The sequence below is a fragment of the Abramis brama genome, assembly GCF_963993115.1.
Source record: "Abramis brama genome assembly, chromosome: 3".
NCBI lineage: Eukaryota > Metazoa > Chordata > Actinopteri > Cypriniformes > Leuciscidae > Abramis > Abramis brama.
Genome location: NC_139965.1, coordinates 56859418 through 56877898, shown reverse-complemented (window position 1 = coordinate 56877898; position 18481 = coordinate 56859418). Strand labels below are relative to the sequence as shown.

At 36.6% G+C, this 18481-nt stretch overlaps 1 protein-coding gene across 1 annotated transcript; it reads right to left on the bottom strand.

Annotated features, from left to right (window-relative positions):
* Window positions 1-5: 5 nt before the first annotated feature.
* On the bottom strand, window positions 6-17362 carry ctr9 (CTR9 homolog, Paf1/RNA polymerase II complex component). The gene is made up of 23 exons (XM_084107896.1): window positions 17185-17362; window positions 15873-15971; window positions 15554-15793; window positions 15347-15464; window positions 14119-14208; window positions 12848-13104; window positions 12663-12770; window positions 11259-11495; window positions 11086-11175; window positions 10871-10999; window positions 8685-8868; window positions 8512-8600; window positions 7809-7994; window positions 7634-7721; window positions 6478-6626; window positions 6276-6392; window positions 4777-4922; window positions 4619-4690; window positions 3669-3951; window positions 3429-3583; window positions 2378-2459; window positions 2188-2300; window positions 6-729 (listed from the first exon to the last, which is right to left on the bottom strand). Exons 1-23 carry the CDS (start codon window positions 17227-17229, stop codon window positions 321-323), a joined length of 3486 nt encoding a protein of 1161 aa, XP_083964022.1. The 5' UTR covers window positions 17230-17362; the 3' UTR covers window positions 6-320.
* Between the last annotated feature and the right edge of the window lie 1119 nt (window positions 17363-18481).

Sequence of the window (18481 nt, the reverse complement as noted above, 5' to 3'; positions counted from 1 at the left end):
TAGAAAACATTTTCAAAATACTTTTTATTCAAAGGGATTTGATATTGTACACCAACTCTGAATCACAGTGTGTGATTGTCCCTTAAGATTAGATAGCACAATATATGCCGCAATGCTCATCAAAAACGCCTGTTAAAGAGGTTTCAACATTTCTAACTCAAAAGACTAAACAGAAAACACGTTCTCATTAAAAAAAAAAAAAAAAAAAAACATACAAAAAAAAAAACATTATCCTGGATGACATAACTCCGTACGCTGTGATCCGAACATTACAAGAACAAAGGCTTGGTTTTCCCCAACCGACCGAACGCTCAGTCATCTCAGTCACTGTCGTCATCAGATCCTCTGTTGGAGGCTTCATTGTTGGACCCCTCGGGCTCAGATTCGTTCTCGGACCTCTGCGGAGAGCCCTCGTTCTCTGACGCCGGGGCCGGAGATCCAGCCGGAGAGCCAGCCGGAGACCCGGCCGGGGATTCGTCATCAGAGCCTTCGGAGCGGCTCTTTTTGCTCTCGTTGTCCGACTGCTCGGACTCGGATTGCTGCCGCGCTCTCCTCCTCTTCACCGGACGGTCACTGCCGGACTCATCCTCGTCTGAGTTCGCGGAGCGCTGGGGGCTGCCGGCCTCGCTGCCGGATCGGTTCCGCTCCTCGTTGGAATCGCTGTCAGAAGCGATGCGTTTCCTGTGGCTTTCGTCATCGTCTGAACCCGAGCCGCTGTGCCTGGCGTTCCTGGACATACAATCCACAACATTAGGAAATGAATAAACTTCAAGTAGCGCTGAAACTGAAGAAATGACATAGACACCGATTTGGACTATCGTGTATATCGCGGTTACGCTCCCGTGACGTTTGCATGTGTTTTTAAGTATTGTGGACAACTCATTTTGCAATATGCACGTGCAACGCAATGAAACGTGCCAAATTGTGCTGACTTCATTTTGACCAGGCTGTCATTCAAAGAAATGATGAAAACATGCAAAAACAAGAGAGAACCAATGAAATGTTAATAACTGATTATGTTGTAGTCAATGTATGCATTTTTTTAGCTGTAGTTTGCTAGCCTGGCTCCGCCCTCCTACATACTTATGCTCAATTTTCATTTTCCTTCAGTACGTCGTCTGGGTTTGCGGTATATTCGCAGGGTTTCTTCGGCCAATTCTTACCGGTCCAATCAGCGAACAGAGGGAGTGGCTGAGAACGATGACGCTGAGGTCGTGCGCTAGTTTGAGTTGTAGGGTTACGTCACGACCAAACGTTAGCGATTGGTTATGGCAGATCCAGAGTGGCTCTGGGCAGATCCAATAGTTTTAAACTTCAACAGAGGTTCAACTTGAACAGTCTTCAAGGAAGTTAACGCTTGCCAATGGGGAGTGGCCAGACTCTTTGTACAAATGAAATGTACGAGAGTCTGGTAGGACCAGGCTAGTAGTTTGCATTTTTTGCCACATAATTTTGTCAGATAAATAACCAAGTTTAGGGTTTTGTTTTTCCTTCATATTTATAATATGTATTGAAAAATGCTAAAAGCTGCACGATTCTGGATAAAATGAGAATCACAATTTTTTTGTTTCAAAGAGATCACGATTCTCCCCAGATGATGAACAGACAACTAAATAAAATAACGCAATTTACTAAAGGTTCTGACAAAATGTTAATTGCTGCAGTTTATATAAAATGTTGAATTATTGTTGAATTATTTTATTTTTTTTAAATAGTTTTGAATGAATGATTCAATGACTCCACTTATTTTATTACTGAATAATTGAGCATTTTTTTCACTGAATCAATGAAATACATTTTTTAACAGTTACTTATTGTCACCGTAATGTGCCGTAATGATGTAATGGATAAATTTCAAAGTTATTTTCAAAGGATGATTTACTCTATTTTGATCGCTACTGTAGACATCAGTGTTTATATCCGACCTATAAACTTCTGTGATAATATGAATATTTGTAACAGAAATACTGATACTGATAAGATGTGTGATTGTGAAGCTGTTTAATGCCTATACATGACAACTGCTCTCTCTGGGTCAGCGGGATTTTAACGATTAATCGTGAAGCTCTAATTAATGCAAGCATTTAAGTTCAGATCTATGCATGACAGTTAACAGGCTCATTTAAAAATGAAACGCATGCATGGAGGAAATATACAGGGTGGATTTCTCAAGTGATCGTCTCTTACCTGTCTTCTGCTATTTTCAGGCCATCCTCATCGGAGGAGGAATCGGAGGATGAAATGATGGCCTTGGACTTGATCTTCCCTTTAAGAGATGGCGGCATGCGCTCTGGCTTGGACTTAAAAAAAGAAAAATGCAATTAGATGTAAATCTCTACACCCAGGAACACTTGCACAGTAACCGGAGCATCTGTACCTTCTCGGCCCTCTTGCCTGGCCTGGGTTTGCGCTGCTTTTTAGGCCTTGAGCCTCCTTCCTCATCATCTGAACCAGCTGGTCTGTGGAGGCAACAAGACAAACACACTGAAACTCAACCTGGCCCAGCTTGAGTCGGGTTTAACTACAAATCACTAGGGATCAGAAAATATATCATTATTAATATTATTAACATCATTAAAAAATATTTGATTTATAATTAAATTGATAGAATTTATAACTATTCAATTAGATGACAAAAAAACTAACAAATACAAGTTCAACACGATCATATTTTGCACTTTTTGAAGCAAAAGAATAGCATTGCTAAAAAAAAAAAAAAAAGATTTTATAATTTAAATGTATAATCATTCAGTTACATAAATCAAACTAAGGTCAAAACCTAGAGTTAAGGATTTAAGAAAGTTTCTGAGCTTGGTCATATTTTATTGCACTTTTTCACCCATATGTAAAACTCTTGATCATATAGATTCCTATTGAAATTACTGGATTTTGCCCATGAAATTTTGATTAGCATGGGTAAATGTGTCCACCGTTGTTAAAAAAAATATTTTGTAATTGCATTTTGATTCTCTGAACTGATGTTGTGAGCAAACCGAAAACTCGCCCTTCATGTTCCACCTGGGTTATTATCATTAACTAAAAAAAATGTATAATATTATTAAAAAAATAAGAATACAAATCAGGACAATTACAATAGGGTTTCAGCACTACGTGCTTGAACCCCTAATAATAAGTTGTTAGATCAAATAAAATTAGATTGTCAATTAGTTGCCAAGGCAGCATTTCTAATTTTGTTTAGTTTAAGTTCAAGCACTAAAACTACTAACTAGAAATGAAATAAATCAAAACTAATGCTGAACTAAAACTATAACTGAAATAAAAAAATAAATTAAACCTACAGTGATATAACTATACTGAGAGTATAAAAATAAAAGCCAATTCACAATATTAATACAAACTATAAAGGTATATGAACAATGCTAAAATAACACCGCATTCCACCACAATCTGCTCTCGTTAACGTTTACCTCCTCCTCTTCTTCCGGGGTTTCTTCTCTCCATCCTCTCCTGCATCCTCAACTTCACTGCCGCTCCCAACTTTCTTCTTCTTCTTTTTCTTCATTGGCAGGTCTTCATCAGAGTCATCATTGACAAAGTCATCAAAATCGCCTCCTTTTTTGCGCTAATAAAAAGTAAAAATGAACATGTAATTAAATAACGGCCTTGCGTTTTTAATTACTAGATCCCAGCTCTCCAGAAAAGCTCACCCGTCCACTGCCTCCTTTCCTCTTCTCCTTTGCCGAATCCTTCATTCCCTCTGAGAAGGTGAGCAGGTTCTTGGTCTTCTCCACATACTGGGCTCTCTGCTCGAGCAGCTTCTTCTGCTCCTCAGCCACTCTGCTCTTCCTCTCCTCCTGTTCTTTCATCACTTGCTGCCGCAGTGTGTCTCTCTCCAGCTCCTGTTTGGCCCGATGCTCCTTCTCCTCCTCATCTTGTTTACGAGCTCGGGCCACATGGTACTGAGCCTGGCTTAGCAAGTCAGAGCACTGCCTGAGAGACAAAACATACATCTATACTAATAAGATCGCTGGAGATTCTGTCATCATTTATTCCCTCTCAAGTCATTCAAAAATCTACAAAAATCAACCTTTCTGTTTGTGAAGGAACAAACAAATGGATGGATGGAAGGAATGAACGAACAAAGGATGGATAGAAAGGAGGAAGGAAGGATGGATGGACAGATGGAATGAACAAAGGGTGGAAGGAATAAACAAACGATGGATGGATAGATGGATGGATGAAAAGAACAAAGAAATGAATGATGATGAATGAAGGAAAGAACAAACAAAGGATGGATGGATGGGATGAACGGATAAACAAAGGATGGAAGGAAGGAAGGATGGAAAGAATGAACAAATGAATGATGAAGAAAGGAACAATGGAAGGATGGAAGGAACAGATAAGCAAATGATGAAAGGAACAAAGAAACGAGCAATTGAAGGAAAGAATGAATAATGGAACGAATGAACGATCGAAGGAAGAAATGAACGAACAAACAATGGCTGAAACACACAATGGATGGATGTATATATACATATATCTATATAAAAACATTAAGCATGACATATTTTCTTGTCCCGCAGTTCTGGGGAGTAATCGTGCAGTAAGACGAAACTTCCAGAACAAAAGTCTGTGACTCTGTGAAAAGCAACTTTACCTGGCTTCGCTCGCGGCCAGCGCTAGGTCAAACCTCATTTTGTCTCCAGCCTTACTGAGGTAGCTGAAGTACCTGTGAGAACAACAACAGAGAGTTATGAGTAGTGCGTCACAGGTCATGGAGTTCACACACACACACACACACACACACACACACACCTGTGAGCCAACTCCAGCTCCTTCACTGCACTCAACACAGCCTTCAGATTACTCTTCTCATCCTTCAGCACCAGCGTGGCCAACCTCTGCAGAACCAGCGCCACGTTAAACAGCAGCACAGTGTCATTGGGAGCCACATGACGAGCCTGGAGGAAAACAAGTCAGAAACATTTACAATTAATGCAAGGAGAGCTCCTCGAGATCCTCCCGTCCCATTTTAGGGGAAAATCGGGTCCATCGGAGACGTCCAATAGATTTCTTAGGAAGAACACCAAGTAATCACCATGGGAAAAAAAGACGAGAAGTTTATCTATGTATCATCGTTTTACTATTTTAATTCATTTTATAACTGTATCTTTTAATTTCTTTAATAACCGTTTTAATTTTCCTTGCTTTTATTTTGTGATTATTTCAATTCCTTTCTGTAAAGCACTTTGATTTGCCATAGCGTATGAAATGTACTATATAAATAAACTTGCCTTGCCAATTAGGACTGCTAATAGATTCAAATATTTTAAATAATACAATCTAAATAATTATTCATACTTAATACAATATTAATAAAAAATAGTCATAAAACATTTTGGGGGCATTAATCTCATATCAATGTGATGAAAAACACCTTTAAAATGTTTTTCTTTTCAAAATGTACATTGTTTTAATGAATTGGGTTCCTTTTAAAGATAACTTAAAGGGATAGTTCACCCAAAAATGAAAATTACCCCATATTTACTCCCCCTCAAGTCATCCTAGGTGTATATGACATTCATTTTTTTCGATAAGTTTGTGTAAGAAAAATATTCATATTTAACACGTTACAAAGATGCACTTTTATCATGGATAGATACACTTAGATTGACTTCAAAACAGAAACGGCCATTCACTGCCATAATAAAGCTTGGATTAGCCAGGACATTTTTTTATATAAGTCCGATTGTATTCGTCTGAATAAAGAAAGTCATATACACCTAGGATGACTTGAGGGTGAGTAAATCATGGGCTAATTTTCATGTTTGGGTGAACTATCCATTTAACATGCAACACGTCAAATTAATTGTTCAATACTATGTACTGAATTATTCAACATATTAAATAACAATATAATCTTATTCAGCTTAATAATATATATGAGGCAGCCTGATTTATAATACAAGACAAATACAACCTAGAGTCACTGTAATAAAGCAGAGATTCCCCCAAAAAATAAATTCTTAGCCAAACCGCTCAAACCCAAAATACTTACTTTTAAACTATTTCAATAATTCACCAAAATTTGCATGTTCACAGTTCTCTGAAGTTGGTTAATGGTCACCTGACATGCAGGTAAACAATTTTATTTAGCTTTTTTATTTTGATTGTTTTCATTTTAAAATGAGTTTTTTTTGTAATTTTACATTTTTATAATTGAATTATTTGCTTTTCATAAACTTGTGAAATCCAGTTTGGGAAACCCTGCAGTAGAGAAAAGAAAATGCCAAGTTGCATGAAGATTTCCCCACCCTGAGAAGAGTCTGTTTGCACTCCTGCAGCTTGCCACATTTGAAGAGCGCTCGGGCCAGGTACAGCAACACCTCTGTGTTCTGATATTTGTAGAATTTCTTCAAGCAGTTTTCATACTGAAGAGAAAAACAGGCGGTGAGTACAGATCCGCAGCGAAACCCTTCCCGTTCAGAGGAGTTTTCCTTCAGTTTGTTCTCTCACCATCTGCACAGCACTGATGTACTGCTTCTGCTCCACATAGATGTGTGCGAGATTCAGCCAGACATCACTGATCTCTGCTGTGGCCTCTCTGACCTGGGCAAAGACATCCCGTGCCTCTCGGAAATAACCCTTATGTGCCAACACAGCCCCTGCGTCACACAGCAGAAACATGCTCACGATGAGCTGAAGCAAAGCGATGGGTAAACAAGTCCACTTTAACCACGTCTACACCACGAAAGCAATCCGGTCAAATGTATTTCCAAATGCTCAAATTGTTTTAGACCCATATTTAGCGTCGTACACTTGTGACCCGATGGACCAAAACGCATCTTAAAGGATTAATTCACTTTCAAAAAATGTATTGCTGATAATTTACTCACCCCGATGTCATCCAAGATATCCATGTCTTTCTTTCTTCAGTCGAAAAGAAATTAAGGTTTTTGAGGAAAACATTCCAGGATTTCTCTACACAGAATGGACTTCAATGGCAACCAACTATACCAAGGTTCAAATGTCCGTCTCAATGCAGCTTCAAAGTCTCGACACGACCCCAGTCGAGAAATAAGGGTCTTATCTAGCGAAACAATCTGTCATTTTCTAAATAAAAAAAAATATATATATATATATATATATATATATTTTATTTATTTTTTTACCACAAATGCCCGTCTTGTACCATCTCTGAGATGTGCCACGTATTACGTCATCACTTAGGAAAGGTCACGAAAAAAATAAAAATTATAATAAATTAAAACAAAGATGTCGGACGATTTTGAAGTTGGAGGAGAAAATGAGATGACACACAGAAAATGACCGATCGCTTCGCTAGATAAGACCCTTATTTCTCGACTGGGGTCGTGTCGAGACTTTGAAGCTGCATTGAGACGGACATTTGAACCTTCTTTGAACATTGGTATAGTTGGTTGCCATTGAAGTCCATTGTGTAGAAAAATTGTTTTCCTCAAAAACCTTGATTTCTTTTCGACTGAAGAAAGAAAGCCATGGATATCTTGGATGACATCGGGGGGAGTAAATTATCAGCAAAAATATTTTTGAAAGTGAACTAATCCTTTAATACCAGGTGTAAACGGCCTAAGTTTATACTGCTAGTTACGGGTCTAGCCTGGGAAGGCTAATTAAAAAGCAGATAAAGCACCTATTCCATTGGCAGCATATAGATTTTTGGCATCATTCCTCAGAACTTGTTTGTAAATCGCCAAAGCTCGATCCTGGTGCCGTTTTTCCTGTAAAAAAAAAAAAAAAAAAAAAAGAGTAAATAAAACAAATTCAGGATACACATGATGGTTTGTCAACTAAATAATGCAAGGCACCTTTTCTCTGTCTCTAGTGGGCTGATGCAGCGTCTGAAGCCACACGTTTCCCAGCGCCAGCATAGAGTAGGTGTCGTTCTGAGTTGAGGGCTGTTTAAGGATGCGTTCAAACTTCTTCTGGCCGGGTCCCCACTCCTGTTTGGCCAAGTGCAGGTTACCAATCAGCGACCAGGCATCAGGGTGGTCCTACAAAACACATTTTATTAATACAGATCTGAAGAAATCACCAAAAAACTCAGCACACCTAAAAAAGGACAAAAAGTCTAGGTGCGTAAAGACAACAAAAAAGCAAATGCTTATAAATGTCTATATATATGATATATAGATGTATAAATGATAAATATAATGATTAGTTATAATAATATAATATTCAACTGAGATTACAAATGTTATACTAGACAATTCATCTCAAAATCAAACCATACAGAATTCCAAGGAAAGATGACTGTTAATTATTGGTTTTTCCATGTGCCGTTTGCAACCATGTGATTTTTGTCTTGCACCTAGCGTTGTAATTAGGCACTGAAGAAGGTCATGTTGTGACTGAAACGTTTGCTGGTCCTAAGTACAGCTGTGGTTTTTCTCGCATTTGCTTTTTTGTTGTTGCTTGCAGGCCTTTTTTGCTACTTTTCGCCTTTTTAGATTAACACAGATCCAGAAGAATGACAATATATGCATATGTATGGCGGCAAGAACTATCTACCTGATTGATCTGAAGGGCTTCTTTAAACCAGTCAGAAGCTTCGTAGAAATTTCCCTTGTCACGTGCCATCGCTCCAAGACGCAAGTAACCTGTTACAAAATCAAATAAGACAAATGAGCGGACTGTTTCCTGAAAAAAGCCACACAAAATCAACACTCTGTGATGATGCATACAGTCCACATAGTTGGGATGCTCTCTCAAGATGTTCTTGTAGAGTTTCTCAGCCTCGTGAAACTCGCACATGGCTTCATAGAGTCTGGCCAGGTTATAGGAGGTTGTGACAGAGATGGCGTTGTAGTAGTGCTCATCATGCTCGCCCTCAGCTTTTGCCCTCTCCAAAGAAGCCAGGAAGTATTTCTACAAAGAAATTGAGATGTGACTGACTTATTTAAGGCATTCCTGATGCTTTTTTTCCACAAACAAATTGTCCAAGACATTCCATTCCAATAATTTCCAAGTCAAATGTAATTGCGGAGGTAATCAACAGCAGAACCAGAACATTCATTTAAAGGTGAAGTACGTAAGATGTTAAATACATTCCCTCAATTCAGTTTATTGTTCATTGACTACTGTTAGTATGCTATTCATAGGTTTATCTCCCTAAAATGTATACACATTGAGCCTCCCAGGCACCATCAAAACATTGAGATTGACAGATCTGAACGGACAATCTCTTTCCAGCTCAACCTATAGCAAGAGTTTGGAGGCGTGGCTAGTGTAGTAGGCGGAGCCAGAAGGCATTTAGCTAATGAGGGACCATGACTGATGAGTTACATGGGAAAATAAATTTAGCTTCGGTTTAAGAAATGCAAGACAAAATTCAACCTTCAAAGATTAGACGGGTCAAAGTGAACGGGGCATTGAGATGCAACGCGCTACAATGGACACTTCAATACCATACAACATCATCATGCACCCATTGAGAAAGACAATTGTACAGTTCGTAATGTTTACTTTGATGTGCCCAGTGTAGACAGAAACAGATTTCTGCTCATTCTAAATCAGATACAGGAAGTAGCACCGTAAAGATTACATTTATATGAATGCATTATTGAGAGAGCGATTGCGTGTGAATTCGTTCTTCCTGGCAGCGTCTCTCTACTAATAGTGAAGCTGTGGGTTTTAGTTACTAAGAAATATATGCTCGAACCTTTCAGTTTCTAAGCTATTTTACTGATAAATCACAGAACAGTGTTGACAATGATTGTTGACGCTAATGATTCTGTGTGCGGATGTGTGAGCTATAGTTAGTTAGCATTAGTTCAGAACGGCGATTAACTTACATGTACAATAAGATGTTTAAAATGTGCATTCACCCAATTTTGAGCATCCTGATGGTGTAATTAAACATGTCATGTGGAGCGCTCTCGGAGTATGCATTTATTTGTCACTTTAACTGTTCGGAAACGGAGCGTAAAAGATTTCTTATACACGTACAACACAGCTAAAAGTATTCCTAGGGCCCTATTTTAATGATCTAAGCACATGGTCTAAAGCGCAGGGCGCAAGTTCACTTAGGGCGTGTCCGAATCCACTTTTGCTAGTTTAACGATGGGGAAAATGGTCGGCGCACGCGGCGCATGGTCTAAAAGGGTTGACCCTATTCTCTTAATGAGTAATGGGTGTGTTTTGGGATTTACTTGCGTTAAACCAATCAGAGTCTCATCTCCCATTCCCTTTAAATGCCAGTTGCGCTCGCACCATGGCAGATTTACTATTTACATGACAGAATTTGATAGTGGAAAGACAGAACGCGTCTCCAGAGCGCAAACAGACAAGCCGGATTCCACCATATCTTTATGTACACAATAATAATCTTTTACATTGTAATCCTTTTATTTTAAATATTTGGCATGTTTGTGTGCTGCTGTGCGTCCCTGTGTGTTTAATAAGCAGAGTGTATGCGCGTTGTGGACCCGCCTATAGGCGCACATTACTAACGCGCTCTTTAAATAAAAAAATAATAAATAAAAAAATAGCGAAATTGACTTTAGAGCAGGTTTCAGTTGGCCAATGGCGCAGTCTATTTCTGTTGCCTCAAAATAGCAACGCGCCAACAATGCGCCAGAACACATTGTTTTCAGATCAGCGCATGGGCCCTGCATGGGCGCACAAATGGGCCCAAATGCATTTGTTATTCACGCAGGACGTGAAAATGATAACTGCGTCAGACTGAAACTAGCAAAAAACACTAAAAGGCTATTTGTGATGTTTTGAGTATGGAGAGGCGTGACACATGAAAGGGGTGTTTGCAAGGTTGCTGGAAAATATGTTTTATTTTTGTAACTCCGCTAAGTGCCACTAGTGTCGCAGAAACAACACACTTCACCTTTAATTTGAGCCAAAAATTTATTTTTACCTTGGCCTCGCCGAGGTTTCCCAATCTGAAGTGTAAAGCCCCCAAATTATTGAGGATCTCAGGGGGAACATCAGCCTGGACCTTCTCTTGAAGGATGCGAGTGGCAGTGCCATATGCGGATAGAGCACCCTGCAGGAAAGATGGGCGATTCACAGTGAGAGAGGTGTATGTTACATGAGTCAAAACACAGGCGCATATAGAAATAGCTCTGTTACCTGAATGTCTGTTTGTTCCAAAATTTGGGCGAGCTCAATCCAGGCTTCCACATCATCGGAATATTGTACTGTGACTTTTTTCAGATGTTCCTGCAAGTAAAAAAAAAACAGACTTATAATCTCTGAGAAAAGCATTTTTTTTGTAATTCAGTTTTTGATATGTAATGTCATACTTTAGCAATGTCTCTCTTCTCCTGGTCATCCGATGTGGCATAAAGTGACCCAAGGATTTTCATGGTTTCATAATTGTTGGGATATGCCTTCAGGACCTTTTCAAAGCACTGTGCAGCATTCTCCTTGTCTCTACGATACACATACATCTGGCCCAGGCCAAAGAAGGGCAGTACAAAAGTAGATGAAGCAAACTGAGTGGCCTGATAGTAGTACTGGAAGGCTTGGTCGTAGTCCTCCTAAAAGCAAAGATGTGTGCAAGTTTATTACCAATGGTCTCTACGATTAACTTAGGCTTAAGATGCTTTTGGGAAACGCAGCCCAGGTCAATTCATGTTTGGCTTCGGTCCACATTATCAGTCTTCAAATATTTGAAAGTAAATTTCAAATGAATATTACACTTGATACTTAAGTTTGTCTAAAACTCTATCTATCTATCTATCTATCTATCTATCTATCTATCTATCTATCTTGTCATGCCTATTTATTTATTTACTATATAGCCATGTTAAAGGTGAGATAATATACAGTTAGTTAATAGTGCAAAATAATGACCGTTCAATAGAAGTGATCCCAGACCTCAACACTCCTGATCATCCTTTTGGCATCAGCGTTGTTATTGTTAACTAAAACAAACTACTAAAAATCTGTTTTGGAAACTGAAATTGAGCTGAAATAAAATAAGATTAAATATAAATATTAGATGAAAAATGTAAGCATTAAAATTAGAAATGTTGCTTTGACAACTACCTGAAATAAATTAATTTCAAGTATTACTATTACTACAATTGAGATAAACATTAATTAAAAGCTATAAAACCCTTATAAATTCAATAAAAGCAATTAACAAAATTACTAAAACTATAATATAAAAAATATATAAAATAAAAGTCAAATTCAAAATATGCGTTATATTTAGTGGACGACTGATATATCGCCAAGGCCAGTATATCGGGCGATATTTGGCATTTTTAAAATATAGGCATCGGCCAATACGTTTTTCTGATTGGCCGATGTGTTGGAAGCGGGACTTTTATTTTGACGGCGCTGAATGTAAAATTAGCGTTACCTTGTCTTTATTTGAAAAAATATGATTACCAGTCTGCACAAAATTACCAGATTACTGAGTGCCCTGTTACAGTGTTTACTTCCTTTTTATTCACATATTCATATATTTTTTAACAATTACTTTATTTGTGAAAAATACTGTAATAGGATTGCAGATTCAAGAAGTTGCCATCTTAAGTATAAGCATGTTTATTTTAAAGATTTGTTTTCTAATTTATTTCTAATTTATGAAATATTGATTAAAATAAATATAAAGTATATATATATATATATATATACAGTATATATATATACACACACACACACACACACACACATGAATTAAGTCCCTTTCTTACCTGGACATGGAAGGAGCGAGCTAACTGATAGCAGCTCTCAGCTTGCATAGCCTCCACCTCTGTGTTGTGAAACGCATGAAGAGCCAGATGCTGCACTTTGCTGTAGTCCTGAAAACCACAAAGAACATATAAAGTACAAGATCTCCACTTCTACACTGTAGATCTCAAGAGGGACCTAGCTTTACCTTTTTGAAGAAGAAATGATTGGCGAGGTGATTGAGCACCATAGGGTTGCTGGGGTCAATGGTGTAGGCTCTGGAAAGCAGCTGCACACCGTTCTTGATGGAGTCGGCCTCTTTATTGTTGAGCTCCAGCACAGCCAAACCCACCAATGCTCCCACACATTTGGAGTTGAGCTCCAGAGCTCGCCCAAAAGCCAAGCGAGCTTTCTCTAGTTTGCTGAGCTTGACAAAGCAGTGGCCCATGCCTAGTCTCACCTCAGCTGCAATAAGACAATCACACAGAAATGAGCTCTGTCAGTCTTGACCAGATAAAAGGTTAACCTGCTGACCGGCACTTTTAAACAAACATACGATAGTACGGTCGCTAATAGAGCTGTCAAAAACAAAATATTCATTTATTTTAATAGTTATAGGGTTAGTTCACCCAAAAATGAAAATTCTGTCAGTAATTACTCTCCCTCATGTTATTCCAACCCCGTAAGACTTTCGTTCATCTTCGGATGCTTTTCACAAATGAAGATATTTTTGATTAAATCTGAAAGCTGTCTCACTCCTCCATAGGCTTCTATGCAATTGAAACTTGCCGGCCCAGAAAGTTAGTAAAGACAATGTTTAAAATAGTCCAAGTGACTACAGTGGCTCAACCATAGGACGTAGGCTCACTATTGGCCGACGCTGGTCATGTGTGTGATGCTGGCCAATAGTGAGCCTACGTTCTGACGTACAACCCAGAAGCGCTGCGCTGTTACACAACGTGAACTCACTCAGAGGCCCACACAGAAGAAAATGAAGAGTTGAATAAAGTCATTATTTTTGTTTATTTTTCACACAAAAAGTATTCTCGTCGCTTGATAAACTTAAGGTTGAGCCACTGTAGTCGCTTGGACTATTTTAAACATTGTCTTTACTAACTTTCTGGGCCGGCAAGTTTCAATTATAGAGAAGCCTATGGAGGAGTGATCCAGCTCTCAGATTTAATCAAAAATATCTTAATTTGTGTTTCGAAGATGAACGAAAGTCTTACGGGGTTGGAACAACATGAGGGTGAGTAATTACTGACAGAATTTTCATTTTTGGGTGAAATAACCCTTTAAGCTTATTATGTCTCCTCACATTGACTAGCATCACAGAATATGATCATGCTATTGATTCCGCTCACCGGCTCTGCAAACCGAGAGAGAGCGGCCAACAGAGGACGGACAGCATCTAAACCTATCCTATGATCAGGTCAACAAGTAAAGGATAACAGTATTTTCAACATCTGGCAAACTCACCTGGACAGCCAGGGTTAGTGCGAAGAGCTTTCTTGTAGTAGGCCAGAGCTCCCCTGTAATCCTTTTTGTTGAAGGAGATACACGCCTTACCTGTTGAAGGACATAAACATAAATTATCATTCATAACAAGACAATATCTATCAATAACCATGAAACAGCATTCACATCCAATTTAACTTCCCTATTACGCTTACATAATAATGTGACTAATGTGGACTGATAACTGCACATAAAGACCAGGAACATGTATTACAGGATATCATACTTTTTAAGACCTTCACAAATAAAATTAATACAGTATTTGTGTACAAAACAAACCTAAAAATATCTCAAAATAAATCATGTACACTATCAGTCAAAAGTTTGGGTCTCTCATTCTCACCAAAACTGCATATATTTAATCAAAAGTACAGTAAAAACAGTAATATTGTGAAATATTATTACAATTTAACAGAACTATTTTCCATTTTAATAATTTGGAAATGTAATTTATTCCTGTGATGCAATGCTGTATTTTCAGCATCATTACTCCAGTCTTCAGAGTCACATGATCCTTCAGAAATCATTCAAATATGCTGATTTGATTTCTTATTATTATCAGTGTTTAAAACAGTTTTTGCTGCGTAATATTTTTGTGGAAACCCCAATTTAAAACTTTGGGGTAAGTAAAAAAAAAGAAAAAAAAAAAAAAAGATTATATTTAAAATAAATGGCTTTCTTTTGAACTTTCTATTCATCAAAGTATCCAGAAAAAATTACACATTAAGCAGCCCAACTGTTTTCAATAATAATAATAAGAAATGTTTCTTAAGGTCTCTGTTTTAAGTTGTAATGATATTTCACAATATTACAATATTTTTACTGTATTTTTGATTTTAAAAAATGCAGCCTTGGTGAGCTGAAGAGACTTCTTTCAAATACATTACAAAAAATCTTAATTATCACAATTACTTAATTATTATTACAAGAGCACTGTGTTTTGAATTTTTGACATTTATTTAATTCAATGAGCTCATATACTATAAAGTTTAATAATCACATTAGGCGATATCATATTTTATTGTCCCCACATTTAACATATAATCTAAGACCTCTTAAAATTATAATTTATAACGTTAAATCAAATCAAACTGGATTTAAGAAATATTAAAGGTAAGCAAGGTGGATTTTGATTTCATGTTGGCTTTAAATCAGACTTTTAAGTATATAATGATCATGTGACTTTTACCCAGGAGTGCAGGGATGTTGTTTGTCGACTGGTTAAGAACAAACTGGAACTGAGCGTCTGCTTGATCCATCTTATCTCCTTCCAGGAGACAAAAGCAAGCTCTTCCCAGCAGATGGCTCTGTGGAAATGAGAAATATCGTAATATAGTAATAAAAAAATAACAGCGATTTCTACAATATGACTATGAACACTGGAACCCTGATTTACCTGATCGTACATGATGATCTTGTCTGCCATGGTGTACAGAAGAGTGGACTGGTTGATGAGGTCCTTCTTTGCATCCTTGTTCTTCTCCTTTCGAGCCTGTTGGACATAATAAGCAGCGAGTGTGTCCAAACACGTCATCTGGTCCTTCTCGTGGTCTCTGTAATCGAGGTTTCCATCAATGCGTGCCGCCTCCAGAAGCTTGACAAAATCCTCCGTCTTGCCTTGTTTGTAGTACTCCAACTGAAAAAAGCAATAGTCGTGAGATTTCTGCGCACCAGAAAACCCTAATGAAGTCCTCATACACAAGCTTGTCACTTACAGCGAGGGCAATCCATATGTGGAGCTGTGTGTGCTCCTGTTTGAGAATACTGATGACTTCATCTCCTTCTGGAAGCTGGTCGAAGTCAAGCTCGATGACCTGAGAAAGAAAAAACATATATGAACTCATATATCGGCCACCATATCGGTATCGGCCGATACATGTTCATTTTTAATGTTATTGGCCTGATGAGAAAATTTGGCCGATATATTAGAGCCGATAAATATTGGATTATTTCCTTCAGATGTGCACTGTTCGTCGTAATGGTTTTGAATTGCTCGAAATATGACTGAAATCATTTCAAAAAAGAAAAATATGGTTAAGTGCAACATGTGCAGCACGAGTCCAATAAATAATACAATAATAAAAAAATATATAATATAATAAAATCATGTTTTTTGGTAAAAAAAAAAAATTCCCTGAGCATGTTACACAGCATGACAAATTAATAATAATAATGATGACAAATATACAATGATATGACAATAATATAATTATTATCTTAAATGATCATATAAAAAAATATATAATCATATAATAATATATAAATTATATATATAAATAATAATATATAATATATAAATAATAATATATAAAATATATAATCATATAATAAATATTTTTTTTTTTTTTTGTTGTAAAAACGCCTATTAGTCACTTACTTATTGAACAATTTTTTAGAGAGAATTAAAACATTTATTTACAAAAAGAAGTGAAGATTGTAATGTAGATTGTAAATCTAGTATTTATATTTAATTTAATTATTATAATTGTGCGTTATTGAGGTAAAATGTAATGGAAAAAATGTCAACGTTTGAACGATTTAAAATTTTACATTAAAACGCATTTGGAAACAGTATATAAACATAACAACTTACGAACTATGTTGTTCAGTTGTACAATTACAAATGTTGTTGTTGTTGTTGTAAATACCCCTGGCATATTTGTTTACATTATATGTACTATACATATATATATATATTGCTTAGTTCTAAATAAATACAAATTAAATAGCACAAAATATATCATATAGACATAAACTTCAATAGGAAAGGCTTAAAATATGATTGGATAATGTTTGTTGGCAGAACCATAAACTAAAGTATTTAGTATTTTACATCATTGCATAAGTATTGTATAATTATGACCGAGTAGCCCAAGTCTCGCGGAAGTACTTCTGTCATTCGCCTTTGTTAGTTTATGTACACTTATCAAAAGCGCGTAAATGATAGCATGTTAGCAGATGATAGCTATTCATAGATCTGTAATAAAAATACACTCAGCACCACACAGTAACAAAACGAGTCCAAACCTCATCTGTGTCCCGCAGAGGGATTTCAATAGATCCCCGAGACATAGTTGCGACTCGAGCCTAAAACCCAATATTGCAGGTTTCGGTTTGTACTTGTTCGTATCCAACAGTGATCGGAGATGCAACAGCAGCCTCTCTCTCACACACACACACACACACACACACACCAACTGAACCTGAACAACAAACTACACTACACTTCCGGGTTAGCGGTCAGACGCTTCAAAATAAAAGTCCTCAGAAACTCCTCATACATGCGCTCGACTCGTCCATCTTTAAATCGACAACATTTTAGTGACCTTTCTGTCTTTACTAGTTCTTTTTCTTTTTTTAGTCATCCTGCGCTGTGACAAATGATTAAAAAATACAAACATAAGCCAAAGTTAAGGAAGTAAATGCTGTTAAAAATAGTTTTTAAAATAGTTGAGTTTAGTATAGCATGTTAGTTACACAGATAATAATAATAATAATGATGATAATAATACTAATAACAAATATACAACGATGTGATAATAATATAATTACATCTAAAATTATAATATTATATATAATATGACTAGTAGACATACTGCTAATAATAATATTCAATGAAATGATCATGTATAATTATATATAAATTGTAATATAATTTTATATAGAAAAATTATAATAACCGCAACAAAATATATAATAGTATAATTATTATTCTAAAATTATAATATTATATATAATATTACTAGTAGTATTACTGCTGCTGCTGCTGCTACTATACCAATAATAAATATACAATTAAATTCTAATGCATAATTATATCTAAAATTATTATATAATATGAAATAGATAAATAATACTAAGAAATATACAATGAAAAGATAATGTATATATATAAATATTAATATATTATATAGATAAATAATAATAACCACAACAAAATATACAATATTATAATCGTATAATTACATCTAAAATTGTAATATTACTAGTAGTACTACTGCTATAGTATATATAATATATATATATATACATAAATATGATAATAGTGATATCTAAAAATATAATATAATATTATATAGATAAACAATAATGTTGTTGTTGTTATTATATTTAGAAATGATATTTTCTGACTGAGAGATGCGTTGGAGGTTGGATATGTTTGAAGAAATGGACAAGGACAATGAGTGGGTGGTGCTGATAGTGATGAGTGCTGGCCTTGAATCATTTGATATGGAAAACTGCCGAATGTTAATGAAATGGTCCACTACAACATTGTTCAGTCCTGCTAGAGGCACACGGGCGGTGAATGGAGGGTGTTTGGGGG